We start from the raw sequence: 16,545 nt of genomic DNA, 5'->3' as shown, positions 1-16,545 counted from the left end.
TCTGTGCCCTCACCCCCATCAGAACCACAGTCCATGCGAATAGAGATTTTTGGTCTATTTATTCACTTATTTATACCCACCACCTAGAAAACTGCCTGCACATTGTAGGCGCTCAATAAATACTTGCTGCCTGAATGACAAGGGAATGAATGCTAAGATGCCGGTCGGATGTCCTGTAACTGTTTTAGCCTTCTAAGACAAAGGAGTGAGTTAAATACACGCAAACAACCTTTTACTTCTGATTAGTCCGACGTAACTTTTAAAGCGCTGTCCTATCCTGGTCTCATTGAACTTTTCTGTACATGAGCAAACCCAGACTTTTGTGAGGCCTAAGACATTTAGCAATTGGGAGGCTCCCTTTGGGAAAAAGAATTTTAAAAACACAAAATTAGGTTAAAAACCTGGGGGCAATGGACATAGTCATTATCTTGATGGTGGTGAGAGGGCTTCACAGGTGCATACATCTGTCAAAATGTACCAACTTGTCCACTTTAAGCATGTACAGTTTGTTGTATGTCAGTTATACTTCAATGAAGCAAAAATTAAGTTTAGGGACTTGGAAGGGGCCTATGTAAGTGCTGGGCCCTAACGTGTAAACCCCATTAACTTCACAGTAATCCACCTCATCCCTGCAATGGGCAAGTAATTATACCTATTCGCCAGAGAATTGCACCAGATTGCCCACAGCAGATCTAGGACTAACTGCCCAGGTATGACTCTTGGCTCAGGTGCTTGAATATGGCCCGAGGCCTGGCCCAGCGAGGATGCTTAGTTAATAGAACCTCCTCTCATCAGGCAGGACCGCCCCGTAACAGTGCTGCTTCCTCTGCAGCCTGTGGTGAGCAGCAGTAGGGAGGCCTTGGCCCCCATCAGCTGAGATCTTCACCCCAAACATCACAGAGGACTCAGCCTCTGCAAGGAGCCCCTGCCCACCACCCCACAACTACCCTCACCCTCTGCCACAAGGTTCCAGGGCTCTGCTGCTAGAAAGGCTCTGCTGCTAGAAAGCGCTTACAATGTCTCAGCCCTGGGCGAGAGGCTAATAATGGGGCAGGACAGGAGCCACACCAAGGGTTAGCTAAGGCAGGCTCAGCTGTCTTCTTTTTTGTTTTGTTTTGTTTTTTTGAGAGGGAGTCTCGCTGTTGCCCAGGCTGGAGTGCAGTTGGTGTGATCTCGGATCACCACAACCTCCACCTCCCGGGTTCCAGTGATTCTCCCACCTCAGCCTCCCAAGTAGCTGGGATTACAGGCACACACCACCACGCCTGGCTACTTTTTGTATTTTTAGTAGAGACAGGGTTTTACCATGTTGGCCAGGCTGGTCTTGAACCCCTGACCTCAAGTAATCTGCCCACCTCAGCCTCCAAAGTGCTGGGATTATAGGCATCAGCCACCACACCCGGACCATCTTTGTATTTTTTTTCTTTCTTTTTTATTTTTATTTATTTTTATTTTTTTGAGACAGAGTTTCGCTCTGTTGCCTAGGCTGGAGTGCAATGGGGCGATCTTGGCTCACCACAACCTCCGCCTCCCGGGTTCAAGTGATTCTCCTGCCTCAGCCTCCCAAGTAGCTGGGATTACAGGCAACACCCAGCTAATTTTGTAGTTTTAGTAGAGACAAGGTTTCTCCATGTTGGTCAGGCTGGTCTCAAACTCCCAACTTCAGGTGATCTGCCCACCTCAGCCTCCCAAAGTGCTGGGATTACAGGTGTGAGCCACCACGTCTGGCTTTTCTTTCTTTTTTAAACTGTACATACTGGTTGACTAACCCTTATCTAAAATGCTTGGAACCAGAAGTGTTCCAGATTTGGGTTTTTTTCAAATTTGGGGGCTATCTGCACTATATGCTTGCCAGCTGAGCATCCCTAATCCTAAAATCCGAAATCCAAAACGGTCCAACGAGCATCTCCTTCCAGGGACACATCTCAAAAAGTTTCAAACTTTGGAGTATTTCAGATTTGGGATTTTCAGATTCGGGATGCTCAACCTGTATTTATGGGGTACAAAGTGATGTTATGATATATGTATATAATGTGGAATGATTGAATCAAACTAATTAACATATGCATCATTTCAAGTACTTATCATTTTTCATGATGAGAACATGAAATTTACTTCCTTAGCACTTTGAAAAATGCAATACATTATTATTCGCTGTAGTCACCATGCTGGGCAATAGGTCTCCAAAAACATTCCTCCTTGACTGGGCGTCATGACTCACACCTATAATCCCAGTACTTTGGGAGGCCGAGGCAGGAAGATTGCCCAAGCCCAGGAATTCAAGATCAGCCTGGGCAATATAGTGAGACCCCACTCCATCTCTACAAAAAAATAAAAATAAGGCTGGGTATGGTGGCTTACGCCTGTAATCCCAGCACTTTGGGTAGGCGAGGCGGGCGGATCATGAGGTCAGGAGATTGAGACCATCCTGGCTAACACAGTGAAACCCCATCTCTACTAAAAATACAAAAAAAAATTAGCTGGGCGTGGTGGCAGGCGCCTGTAGTCCCAGCTACTCAGGAGGCTGAGGCCGGAGAATGGCATGAACCCAGGAGGCAGAGCTTGCAGTGAGCCGAGATTGCGCCATTGCACTCCAGCCTGGGCGATAGAGCAAGACTCCATCTCAAAAAATAAAATAAACAAAATCAATAAAAATAATAAAAATAAAAATAAAAAATTAGCCAGGCGTGGTGGTACATGCCTGTAGTCCCAGCTACTCAGGAAGCTGAGGCAGGAGGGTCACTTGAGTCCAGGAGACTGAGGCTGCAGTGAGCTGTGATCACACCACTGCACTTCTGCCAGGGGAGAGAGTAAGACCTTGTCTAAAACAAACAAACAAAACGGAAAAACAAAAACTAAAAACCAAAAACATTTCCCCATCTAACTGAAACTGTATTGTTTGACCAACATCTCCCCGTCACGCCCGCCCCAGCCTCCAGTAACCACCATTCTGCCCTCTGCTGCTGTGAGTTCCACTGTTTTAGATTCCACCTCTAAGTGAGCCCTCTCGGCATTTGTCCTTCTGTGTCTGGCATATTTCACTCGGCACACTGCCCTCCAGGTTGTATTTGTTAAAGTTGTGCTTTTCCCCTGGCTGGCTGTGGAGCTTCCTGCCCGTCTCCGTTGCTGGCTCATCTCAGACCCTCCAGCCTCGTTGTGCTGGTCAGGGGTGATGCCGGCAGCTGAGAACCCCCCGTGGGGGAGTTTAGTGTGGGGTGTCTGTGGGTGTGCGAGCCAAGGGGAACCAAGCAGCTTCCTTCCTGCCACCAGGGGTGCTCCAAAGGTCAACGCAGCCATTTCACTGCCTCCAGGCCAGCTGGCATCTAATCCAGGCTTTACACACAGAGGGAGCTGCTGTGGCCTGTCACTCCTGTGAAAACGTTAATGACAATGAACACTTGCTGCACACCTCATCAGTACAAGTATCTGTGTGGATACGGATATGTATCCTGTGACAGCTTTATCTGCATTCACCCTTTCGATCCTCACAACAGCTCCGTGAGGGTGGTACTGTCATCCACGCTACGGACAGGGAAACAGCAAGGTTGAGAAATTTTCTCAGGGTTCATCCATGCTACGGACAGGGAAACGGCAAGGTTGAGAAATTTTCTCAGGGTCGCAGGCAAGCATGTGGCTGAGATTCCGGTCCATGTAGTCTGGTGCCAGTGCCCATCTGTGGCTACTGCATGGTACCACTCCGAATGAACAGGGAATTGGAGGTCACTTCTCTCAGAAGCAGGGCTGGACCACGTGACTCTAGAGGTCCTGTTTAGCCTGATGAAGATGAAATGGAAGCCCAGAGAGGGGAAATGACTTATTCACAGTCTCATGGCTTGCTAGTGTCCCAGGCACCACGAGAGGGTATGTTTTCTAAGGCCGTCCCCAGTGCTTTGAGAGTATTACATGCTGGCTGTTTCCCCCCAGGATATGCTCCCCCGACAGAGCTGAGCTTCCTCTGCAAGGGACGATGCTGCTCCTTCCCTTTGGATCAATCCCCCCAATTCCTAAGTCTCTGCATGAGGTAAGGTCCTGGAGGGAGATCCGACTATTTGGACCTGAGGTCCTGCCCACCAGTCATGGACAGTGGTACCCAGAGCTGGTGGGAGCCAACATATCCTGGATCATGGAGACACCAGGAGGCTCCCAGAGTCAGGGGCAAGAGCGGAAGGCAGTAGGGAGCGTGGGAACCACAGTGAAGGCTGGCAAAGGGCCATGGCAGTGAGAAACTTGTAAAGCACCCAGCTGAGGTGGTGGCGGTGGGAGGGGCTTGTCCTTTTCCTTGCCCCAGCTCTGCCCCTAGCTGCATAACCGCAGGCCTTCTCCCTCTGGTGGCTGAGAACACAGGCTGGGGAAGAAGGAGGAGGCCAGTCAGGCAGCTGCGCATTGCAATGTGGCAGGTGGCCTTGGCCAACCCCAGGGCAGGCCTGGGTGGGGATGGGAAGGACACCCCTGCCAGACTGTGGGCCCATCTGTCAGAGCACATGTGTCTGACAGCCCCCAGCTCACACCCACGGCCCCACCCCACCAAGGGGGAAGGCTGCCCGTGGAGAAACAGGAGCCTAGGCCTAAAGGCTGAGGGTGGAGCGTTCCCGATGCAGCGTCCACGAGGAATCTCCGCTTTCTCCTAGCCCCACACCCAGCCGCACACACACCCTGCCGGCCACCTCCGTCACATAGCACCACTAAAATCGTTACCCCAGCTGCAAAATCCTGCCTGGGCTAGGTCATTTCTGTATCTCATTTCCTCTGCGCCGAGTCCCCTCTCTCCATGGCAGCCCACCCCGCTAGACCATAAACTATGAAATGGCATGGAGTAAGTAAAGCACGCACCACTCAGCAGAGGGCCAGCAAGGTCAGCAATTATTGTTAATATTGTTAACGAAGCCCTGTTATAATGAATGCTATTAGCTTTCAAACTTGAAAAGGACTGAGGAGCTGAGGGCACAAGCCTCCCCACCCAAGAGTGGGTGGAAGTGTGTGTGGACATCTTTGGTTCACTGTAGGCCTCTGGCAGAGTGGGCAAGTGCCACACTGCACCCCTGTAGGTCGGGGCTCAGGGAGAGGAGGCTGGGCCCATCCTCGCTGCCCCACCCTAATCCCCAATGGCCTGGAAGAGGGGGCCGGGGTGTGTGTGTGGAGGTGCAGCTATCCAGAGATCAACTGAAGCCATAAACACCTGGGGCTGGAGGAGGAGGCTATTTGTGGAGAAGGAACTTCTGACTGAAGCCTGAGAAGGCAGCAATTGGGCCTGACATTTGAGCTGTTCCCACCATTGTCCCTGGAGGGCTCTGAGGCTTCTGGTGAAATCAGCCAGCCTTCAAGGCCACAGCCCCAGGAAGCCCCAAGAAGCTTGCACTGCTCCCCACCCAAGAGGGCATGCCCATTCCTGCCTCAGTGTCTGTCCTAGTCATGCTCCCCCACCACACTGTGAGTTCCTTGAGGGCAGGTACATGTTCCCTTCACCCCTGTGCTGTGCATTTGGCACCTACTGTGTGCTCTCATCCCTACTACAACACTAGAAGGCAATGTCTTATTCCAATAACCTCGTGAAAAGATGCTCCACATCACTAATCATTAGGGAAATGCAAATCAAAAACCACAAGATAGCACTTCACACCCACTAGGATGGTTATGATCCAAAAAATGGAAAATAACAAGTGTTGATGAGGATATGCGAAATCAGAACCTTTGTTCATTGCTGGCGGGAATGTAAAATGATGCAGCTGCTGTGGAAAATAGTTTGGTGGTTCCTCAAAAACTTAAACATAAAATTACCATATGAGCTAGCAATTCCAATCCCACAAGAACTGAAAAAGCAGGGACTCAAGATACCTGTACACCAGTGTTCATTGCAGTATTAGTCATAGTAGTCAAAAGATAGAAGCAATACAAACGTCTATCCACAGGTGAACAGATAAGCAAGATGCAGTCTATCCATACAATGGAATATTACTCAGCCTTAAAAAAGAGGGAAATTCTGACACACGCTACAACATGGATGAACCTTAAGGACATTATGCCAACTGAAATAAGCCAGAGATAAAAAGGGAAATATGTATGATTACATTTTTTTTTTTTTTGGAGACAGAGTCTCACTTTGTTGCCCAGGCTGGAGTGCAGTGGCATGATCTCGGCTCACTGAAACCTCTGCCTCCCGGGTTCAAGCAAATCTCCTGCCTCAGCCTCTGGAGTAGCTGGGATTACAGGTGCACACCACCACACACAGCTCATTTTGTAATTTTGTATTTTTAGTAGTGACAGGATTTCACCATGTTGGCCAGGCTGGTCTCAAACTCCTGACCTCTTGATTCACCCACCTCAGCCTCCCAAAGTGCTGGGATTACAGGCGTGAGCCACCGCGGCCGGCTTGATTCCACCTTTATGAAATGCCTAGAATAGGCAAATCATAGAGACAGAAAATAGAACAGGTTACCAGTGGCTATAGGGGCAGAGGGGAACAGGGAATTATTGTTTAATGGGTACAGAATTTCTATTTGAGATGATGGAAAATTTCTGGAAATGGATGGTGATGATGGTACACAAAAAGGTGAATGTACTTAATGCCACTGACCTGTACACATAAAAATGGCTTAAATGGTTAATTTTACATAATGTATATTTTTCTCACAATAAAATAAATAAACCAAAACACCTCCCATAAAGATAGTAGTAACATGACCTCCACTTTACAAAAGGAAAGCGAAGCCCAAGGAGGTTAAATAACTTGCCCAAGGTCACGCCAGCTCTCAGGGACAGAGTAGATTTCAACACTCCCGTCATCAGGCCTCCAGGCACCTGAAGTCAGGGTTGTAGGCTGTAGGGAGGAGCATAGGAGCAGCTGGAAACCCACAGGGCAACAAAGCAAAGAGGAGCAGAAAATCCCGCCAATGAGGCTATGGTGAAGAAGTTGGGGTAGGAGCCCAGGTGAGACGCCGTGACCTCTGTCCCATCACCTTCGTGAAAAGACCCTCGACGTGCTAGATCTAGTTCCAAACTCAGCCCGAGTCTGGTCCCGGTTCTGCCTCTTATTAGCTGTGTGACTCATCCACAAAACGAGGGGATCCCTTCACCTCTGACAGTCTGACGAATCAACAGTGCTTCGCCCAGATCCTCCACCAGGGTCCCCCAAACCCACCATGCGAAGTCTCGCCTCTAGGCTGATGCTCACAATCTCTCCGCCCCCTTGCCTGGAGCACTGCTGTGGTTTGAATATTTGTCCCCTCCAAAATTCATGTTGAAATTTAATCCCCCATGTGGCAGTATTGACAGGTGGGCCTTTAAGGGGTGATATGGCCCTGAGGGCACTGCCTTCATGAGGGATTGATCCACTCATGGATTAACGGGCTGACGGGTTAGCGCGGGAGTGGGACTGGGGGCTGTCTCACAGGAAGAGGAGGCCTGAGCAAGCACACTCGGCCCCCTCGCCACGGGATGCCTGCACCACCTCGGGACTCTGCAGAGTCCCCTCCAGCACGAAGGCCCTCCCAGATGCAGCCCCTCAACCTTGGACTTCCCAGCCTCTGTAACTGTAAGGAATAAACTCCTTCATTATAAATTACCCAGTTTCGGGTATTCTGTTCTAAACAACAGAAAACAGACCAAGACAAGCAGCCACACTCCGCTCTGGTTCCTTCAGGAAAACTCCCAGGATAAATCTGGTTAATATCGGCTGTGGACAGCCCCGGTGTCTGCCTGGGTGGCTAACTGTGCAGAGAAGTTTCTCCTGCCCCTCTCATTAGACCATGAAGTCGTGGAAAGCAGAGACCACACGGCCTCAGCCCGGCCTGCCAGTGGCGGTGGGCACTTAATGAGAACTGACGAGCCGCTAAAAGGATGGCCCACCTGGGACACAGGAGGGGAGAAGCAGAGAGAGAGGCAGGGAAAAGAAGAGGCAGGAAGACTCGGGAAAGTCAAGAGCAACTTCAGGAAGGTGAGAAGCACAGAAGGCAGAAAGGGATGAATGCAGAGGAAACCCCAGAGCCAGCCACAGCCCTCCAGAGAGCAGGAGGCAGGACACGAGCCCACCCGGCCAGCACTGAGTGTGAGGAGCGGGGAAGGTGGGGAGCAGGCAGAAGGGGGCGAGAAGTTGCTCGAATCCCACCACCTGCACACTAGGCTAGGCCGACTGTGAGCCTGGCCACAGGAGGTCAGAGTGGCCAGCGCTGGCTGTGCCAGGGGGAGGGTCACACAGTGACAGGGCAGAAATGAAAGAGGCCGTGAGCAGAAGGCAAGCACCCCAGGCTCGGGAGCCGGCCCAGGAGGGTAAGAGGTGCTCAAGGGGAGGGCTGGAGCCAACAAGCGTGGGAGACTCAGCTCAGAAATAGCAGGTGTTAATCTGCCGTGCTGCTTTGCATGTCATCTGCATGTCTGCCTGGCCTTGGTCAGCGTGTCCTATGCTGGATGCGCCGTGGCCGGAGTTCGAGCAGGCCTAACCCCTGTCCTCAAACAGCTAAGGCCAGGTCCCCGGGTCGGGACTCATCCTCTTAGCCCCACCCCGTACCCCACCGGGCCGGCCCACTTGGAAAGGGGCTGGTGGCCTTTGGATGCAGGAAAGTGAGTGGGGAGAAAAGACCAGAGCTCTGGGGATGCTGGAAGCAGCTGGGGGCTCAGAATGGGGCTGGGGTACACAGAGGATGGGAAGCGCAGATCCCCCAAGGGAAGATGAGAAGACAGGAGGGGAGCAGCCACGGTGAGCTGAGGTCTGAGTCAGCTCTCAGCTTGCCTCCCGTTCCGCCTCCCAGAGGGCCCATCCCACACACTGGGGGTGAGCTCAGAGCTATCTATAGCTCCCAGCCAGGCTGGTCAGCTCTGCCTGCTGAGAGCCCTCCATCAGTCCCCACGCAGTCCTGCCTTGGCTCGGCCCCCGGGACTGGTAAGAAGAGATGGAGTGAGCGGGTGTCTGGATCCCAGCAGAACCTATTCTCATGCAGGACAGGTGCTGTGGGGGCTGGGCGGTTGTCAGAGCCTGCAGTACAGCCTCCACGGCCCTGCCCAGGGCCTGACCCACCTGGAGCCAGGGCCAGGCAGTGGAGGAGCAAGGCCATTCAGCTGACAGAGGAACACCAAGCTTGGAGGCAGGAGAAATGGGTTAAAGACCCACTCTCCACTTCCAACTTGAGAGACTGGGAGAAACTCTTGGGTTCCCTGAATTTCCATTTCTGCATCTGCAAGCAGAGGTGCCATTCCTCCCTCCTTGAAGGGACCCTTGAAAGGACCGAAAGATCACGGATGCCCCGGATGCTGGGAGCGCTGGCGTGTTACGAAGCACAGTGAAACAGCGCCTCTGCCCTTCCTCACTCTTCCTCCAGGCCCTCTGGAGCGTCCCCACCCCATGCCCCTCCCTGGGTCTCAGCACAGGGGAGGAGCAGCATCCGAGATGCCAACATGGCCAGGACAGTTTGCCAAACCGTTTTCAGTCTGCTTCCCTGAGTCAGTGGCTTCCCTCCTGCCAAAGAGAATTCCAACCCAAGGCCTGCCAGAGATCCAGAGCCTGGCACTTCCCCAGGCTTGGTCACGGTCTCTTAACCCCAGTATCTTTATATATGAAGCAGGGACAGAAACATCTACCTATAACAACTAAATAAAACTAAGCATCCACCCAAATGTCCGTCGGCAGATGAACAGATAAACAGAATGTGGTCTTTACAATGGAATATTACTCAGCCTTAAAAAGGAAGGCAACTCTGACCTAGGTTACAATACAGATAAACGTCGAGGACCTTGTGTTAAGTGAAATGAGCCAGTCACAAAAGGGCAAATGTTGTATGATTCCACTTATATGAGGTAACTAAAGGAGTCAGACCCATAAAGACAGAAAGCAGAAGGGTGGTTGCCAGGGCTGGAGGGTGGGGAGGATGGCGAGAATGGAGAATTACTGTTTAAAAGGTAAAGGATTTCACTTTGAAATGAAATATTTCTGACGATGGGTGGTAGTAATGGCTGTACATCAATGTGAATATATTTCATGCCATCAAATTATGAACTGAAAAACTATAATGATTAAAATGGAAAATGTTATATAGATTTTAATATACACACACACACACACTCCCAAACCCCCCCAACACACACCCCCAAAAAGCAAGTCCTCAAAGCCCTTGGTCCCCAGGGGTGCTTAATTCCAGAGATGTCTGTTGATTTAGCGCATTCTGGCATCTCCACAGGGCCCTCCCAGACACCCACAGCACCCTCCACCCTTGCCCCTTGCTGGAGATGCCTCATGCACACACGTTTTCCGGCCCAGCTCTGCCTCTAAAGCACACAGACCTGCACACTTACGTTTCCCGGCCCATCTCTGCCTTTAAAACACACAGACCAGCCCTGTGAAGGGTCCAGAGCACATACCACACGGCTCCCCAGCCAAGCCGCTTGCCCTTCTCTGCACTCCCCCTGCCCTTTCTCATTTCACACCTAAGCTCACAATCTATACTCATCCCTTCCTCCACCAAAGCAGAGGAAAGAGCCTGGGGGTCCCAGAGGCTGTGTCCCTCCTGGCTAAACGGGAACAACCTCTGCAAAGCACCCAACACCACACCAGGCACCCCCAGGTGCTCCACATACAGCTGTCCCCCACATGACACTTCCCCAGGCACTAAAAGTAAGAAGCAAAACTTCACAAGCAGAAGTGGAAGGGACTTCACAGGATGCAGAGGAAGAAAATCCCAGGATGGCCGGGTCTGCTGGGACCCTGAGTCTGCGATGGCTCACGCCTGTAATCCCAGCACTTTGGGAGGCCAAGGCAGGTGGATCATGAGGTCAGGAGTTCGAGACCAGCCTGGCCAACGTGGTGAAACCCCGTCTCTACTAAAAATACAAAAATTAGCCGGGTGTGGTGGCAGGCACCTATAATCCCAGCTACTCGGGAGGCTGAGGCAGGAGAATTGCTTGAAGTTGGGAGGCGGAGGTTGCAGTGAGCCGAGATCATGTCATTGCACTACAGCCTGGGCGACAGAGTGAGACTCTGTCTCCAAAAGAAAACAAGAAAATCCCAGAATGACAGCTGTGCAACAGGCCTGGGGGGCATATGGCACAGAATAAAGCAGGAGGGCGGAGGCCTCCAGGAGGCTTACTTTTAGGAAAACAAAATCTTAGATCACCTGGTATACTGGACCATATTAAGAGCATTTTAGGCCAGATACAGTGACTCACTCCTGTAATCCTAGCACTCTGGGAGGCCCAGGCAGGACTGCTTGAGCCTAGGAGTTCAAGATCAGCCTGGGCAACACAGCAAGACCCCGTCTCCACAAAAAATAAAAAAAATAGCCAGGCATAGTGATGCTTCCCTGTAGTCCTAACTACTCAGGAGGCCGAGGTGGCAGGATCGCTGGAGCCCAGGAGGTAGAGCCTGTAGTGAGGCAGTGAGCTAAGACTATGCCACTGCACTCCAGCCTGGATGACAGAGCAAGGCCTTGTCTCTGTTTTTGTTTTTTTTTTAATAGAGGCAGGGTTTCACCGTGTTAGGATGGTCTCTTAAAACAAAAAAAAAAGGAGAGAGTGAGAATTTTACTCTTTTCTGAACAGTTTAAAGATAAACTAATGATAGACGTAGAAACAAGCAACCAAATGAAAAACATCAAGAACATTATCTCCAGGAAAACCAAAAAGCTGTATGAGAAAAGAAACGTAAAACTGTATGGAACAGCTGTGACCAATATTTACTCTGTAAAAATTCTGAAGTCTCGAATATAAGTTTAATCGAAAACTATAGGAAGGCTGGGCAGGTGGCTGATGCCTATAATCCCACCACTTTGGGAGGCCGAGGCAAGAGGATGGCTTCAGCCCAGGAGTTCAAGTCCAGCCTACACAAGGCAGTGAGACATCATCTCTATAAAAAAATTATTTTTTGGCCAGGCGCAGTGGCTCACACCTGTAATCCCAGCACTTTGGGAGGCCAAGGAGGGTGGATCACCTGAGGTCAGGAGTTCGAGACCAGCCTGACCAACATGGTGAAACCCCTTCTCTATTAAAAATACAAAAAATTAGCCGGGTGTGGTGGCAGGCGTCTGTAATCCCAGCTACTTGGGAGGCTGAGGCAGGAGAATCGCTTGAACCCTGGAGGCGGAGATTGCAGTGAGCTGAGATGGACTCCAGCCTGGGCGCGACAAAGCGAGACTCCATCTCAAAAAACAAAAAAAAAACAAAAAAAATTTTTTTATTTTTTACTTTTCTTTAGAGACAGAGTCTCACTCTGTCACCCAGGCTGGAGTCCAGCGGCACAATCTCGGCTCATTGCAACCTCCACTTCCTGGGTTCAAGCGATTCTCCTGCCTCGGCTTCCCAAGTAGCTGGGACTATAGGCATGTGCCACGACGCCCGGCTAATTTTTGTATTTTTAGTAGTGACGGGGTTTCACCATGTTGGCCAGGCTGGTCTCGAACTCCTGACCTCAGGTGATCCACCCGCCTCGGCCTCCCAAAGTGCTGGGATTACAGGTGTGAGTCACCGCACCTGGACTTTATAAAAAATTCTAAAATTAGCCAGCCATGGTCGTATGCACCTGTAGTCCCAGCTACTCAGGAGGCTGAGGTAAGAGGATTGCTTGAGCCCAAGAGGTCGAGGTTGCAGTGAGCTGTAATTGTGCCATTGCACCCCAGCCTGAGTGGAGACTGTCTCCAAAAAAAAAAAAAAAAATACAAACTATGGGCAGAAGCATGAAAGCTGCTAGGTGGTGAGTAAAACAGAGGATTTGAGGGATATAAGAGATCTCAGTCCTAAATTTCCATAGTAAGTCAACAGAGAATGTCTAGAATTACAAACTCAAAAAATAAAAGTGCCAAAGACAGCCAGTCCCTCCCCTCTAATTGCTATCCCCTTTTCTATAGCTACAGAGGGCTATAGCAGTGCATTGCTGGATTTTCCAATGCCTCTCGCTCCTAAGTATGGTCACCTGGCTGGGTTCTGGCTAGTAAATATTTCAGGGGTTAGTTTGCCAGTGTCTTCCTTAAATGTATCCAGGTCACTCTTCTTCATCCCATTCTCCTGTCTGCTAGCTGCAGTGTAACTCCTGGAGCTGGAGCAGCTGCTTGGGCCTTAAGGGAACATTCACAATGGAAGGCATGCTCATGAGCCACAAGACGGAAGCATCCTGGGTCCCTGAGAGCTTCATGGAGCAGAGCTGCCACACCTTCCCTGGACTACCTACCCTCCAGACATTTATAGGAGAGAGAAGGAAATTTCCCTTATATAAGCCACTGTTATTTGGGATCTGTTAAAGACAAACTTTATCTTAACTGCCACAAACACATTCAAGTATTTTATTTAGAAATACAGACGCAAGGCCGGGCATGGTGGCTCACACCTGTAAAATCAGCCGGGTGTGGTGGTACAGGCCTGTAGACCCAACTACTTGGGAGGGTGAAGCAGAAGAATCACTTTAACCCACAGGGCGGAGGCTGCAGTGAGCCGAGATTGCTCCACTGCACTCCAGCCTGGGTGACAGAGCAAGACTCTGTCTCAAAAAAAAAAGGAAAGAAAAGCCGGGTGCGGTGGCTCACGCCTGTAATCCCATCACTTTGGGAGGCCAAGGCAGGCGGATCACCTGAGGTCTGGAGTTCAAGACCAGCCTGACCAACATGGTCAGGACCAACATGGAAAAACCCTGTCTCTACTAAAAATACAAAATTAGCCAGGAGTGGTGGCACATGCCTGTAATACAAGCTTACTCGGCAGGCTGAGCTGGAAGAATCACTTGAACTCGGGAGGCAGAGGTAGTGTTGAGCTGAGATTGCACCCATTGCACTCCAGCCTGGGCAACAAGAGTGAAACTCCATCTCAAAAAAAAAAAAAAAGAGAAAAAGAAAGGAAAAAGGAAAAAATAAGCAACCATCAGAGCAAGAAGTGGTCAGAGCAGGGACAACCTGGAGGGCCGACCCAGAAGTAAGGGAGACCCTGGGGAAGCCGAGCAAAGCAACAATGGTGGGGGTGGCACCAGTGTTGGGTGTGGGGGAGAAATGAATGGAAACCCATGGGGGTGGGCAGCTGGTCTAGGGCCATCCTGTTGGAAGCCAGGCAGGGGCCCTGTTGTCACTGACTTCAGCCATTTAGAGACCCACTCAGGGCTCTCACTCCTGCCCCAAGACCACTGTTTTGAGCTTGGGTTCCTAGAGGACTTTCCAACGGGAACAGAAGCCTGATCTGGGCCTTCCAACAGCTATTCAGTTTTTATTCTTGCTTCACTTCTCTTTTTTCTTTTTTTTTTTTTTGAGGCAGGGCCTCACTCTGGCACCCAGGCAGGAGTGCAACAGTACAATCACGGCTCAATGCAGCCTTGACCTCTTGGCCTCAAGAGATCTTTCTGCCTCAGCCTCCCCAGTAGCTGGGACTACAGGCTAGCACCACCACACCCGGGTAATTTTTTAAATTTTTACTAGAGATGGTGTCTCGCTTTGTTGCCCAGGCTGGTTTCAAACTGCTGGCCTCATGTGATCCTCCCACGTTGGCCTCCCAAAGTGCTGGAATCCCAGGCTTGAGTGAGCCACCATGCCCGGCCCCTGCTTCGTTTTTCCAGATGCCCCCTCTTCCATCCAAAAGTCATCGTGGCCCCATGCCAACTGCTTGGTCCTTCCCATGCGGCGCTGAACAGTTTCTGTTGTGTTCTGCAACCCCAGCCACTCACAAAGATCAAGCCGTTTCTGGTGACCCTCTGCTGGGTTGCGGGGGACCTTTCCTAGGGGAGTGGTGTCCAGCATTCTGCCTCTCCTAGGAGCTCTCCAGGCTACCTTGCAGAGCAGGTATCTGTGAGCTCACATTCCCCGCACCCCAGATGACAGGCTGGGACTAGACCCGTCTAACTCACACCAGGCACACAGAAGGCTCGGCATGTGTTTGTTGCATGAATGAGTGAGTGAATGAGGGAAAGAGGGGATGAGTGAGCATCCTTCACATCCAAGGTGGGCAGCCTGCTGGTCAGGCACCTGCTGGGGTACAGCTTATGGGGTGCTCCCCACCTGCTCTGGGGGGACGTTCTACCCCACCCAGACTCGCCCTTTCCAAGATTCCCACTTCCACTTCTGCTCACCGCCAGGGGCCCCACCCTCCACACCCTCACAGGCTTCTCCTCAGATGCCTTCATCCCTTGGGAGCCCAGGAAGGAAGAAAGCAGTGTCCACCCAACGAAGCCCCAAGTGATCATCCCAAGAAAGCAGTGTCCACCCGACGAAGCCCCAAGTGATCATCCCCTTAGGTGGCCTGGCAGGAACCCCAGGGTTGGGGTTTGGCCCCTTGCCTCAGCCTCAGGTGCAGGCCTGAACCTGACGGGCTCCTTACCATACATCTTGCCCTCGTCCGACAGGATGATTTTGCGCCTGCCGCAGGGCGGGTAGATGGCCAGGGCCTCCTGGAAACTCTGCTCAATGTCCGGGCTCCACACGCCCTCTGCATCATTGTCGATGGGCTTGTCCAGTGCCTGACTGCCCCCAGAGACGTTGCTCCCCTCAGGGGAGGTGGGAGAGCTCCACTCGTTGGAGGTAATGGTGCCGGCCTTGCCCTCCAAGGCTCCGCTTGGAGGAGCGCCCGTTGGACCTGTGGGGACAGGAACCACAGCCCCGGTGAGAAGTGGAAGAACCGCGTGCGCCATGGGATGAAGGCACTCCGGGGAGTGCCAGAGCCCGAATCAGTTGCTCAGGAAGCAAAGCGTGAAGTGAAAGATCTGTGAGAATCAGGCCTGGGGTCTTGAACAGGTCACTTCCCCTCTGGAGAGCTCGTCTTCCCATCTGTCGAATGAGCACAATGACCTAGGCACTCCCCGGTATCAAGGAACCCAGACAAGGGCTGAGAAGTAGAAGACAAGGACACAGTGCCAGGGATGCACTGACATTAAATCAACTCTGGGCAAAACGCATGCAAAATACTGGGTACTGTTGGTGGGAATGCAAAATGGTGCAGGCCGGGCGCTGTGGCTCACGCCTGTAATCCCAGCACTCTGGGAGGCTGAGGCAGGCAGATCACTTGAGGTCAGGAACTCGAGACCAGCCTGGCCAACATGATGAAATCCCGTTTCTACTAAAAATACAAAAATTAGCCAGGTGTGGTGGCGGGCACCTGTAATCGCAGCTACTCAGGAGGCTCAGGCAGGAGAATCGCTTGAATCTGGGAAGCAGAGGTTGCAGTGAGCCAAGATCCCACCACTACGCTCCAGCCTGGGTGACAGAGCAAGACCATATGACCCAATATCTGGGTATATACCCAAACAAACTGAAAGCAGGGTCTCAAAGATATATGTGTACACTCATATTCATGGTAGCATTATTCACAAGAGTCAAAAGGTAGAAGCAAACCAAGTGTCCATCAATGGATGAATGGATGAACAAAATGTGGTCTATACCTACAGCAAAATAGGAGCTTTAAAAAGGAAGGCAACCAGGACACGTGCTGCAGCACAGACAGACCTTTAGGGCATTATGCTGAGTGAAACACGCCAGTTACAAAACAACCCAAACACTGCATGGTTCCACTGACGAGGTATCTAAGCAGTCGCATTAGGCCAGGCACAGTGGCTCATGCCTATACTCTCAGCACTTTGGGAGGCTGAGGCAGGAGGATCCCTTG

General features: G+C 51.3%; 1 protein-coding gene across 3 annotated transcripts in view; it reads right to left on the bottom strand.

Moving 5' to 3' along the window:
• TEAD4 (TEA domain transcription factor 4) overlaps positions 1-16,545 on the bottom strand; it is an 83,059-nt gene that overhangs the window by 32,577 nt on the left and 33,937 nt on the right. For all 3 annotated transcript variants that reach the window (XM_063672330.1, XM_054443626.2, XM_054443628.2), the window contains one exon: positions 15,265-15,519. In XM_063672330.1, the coding sequence (XP_063528400.1) occupies positions 15,265-15,271 (7 nt within the window). In that variant the 5' untranslated portion in view covers positions 15,272-15,519. The remainder of the gene's footprint in view (positions 1-15,264; positions 15,520-16,545) is intronic.

The sequence above is a fragment of the Pongo pygmaeus genome, chromosome 10 (genome assembly GCF_028885625.2).
Source record: "Pongo pygmaeus isolate AG05252 chromosome 10, NHGRI_mPonPyg2-v2.0_pri, whole genome shotgun sequence".
Classification (NCBI taxonomy): Eukaryota; Metazoa; Chordata; class Mammalia; order Primates; family Hominidae; genus Pongo; species Pongo pygmaeus.
Note: the sequence above shows the minus strand (reverse complement) of the source record. Positions and strands in the feature narration are given on the sequence as shown.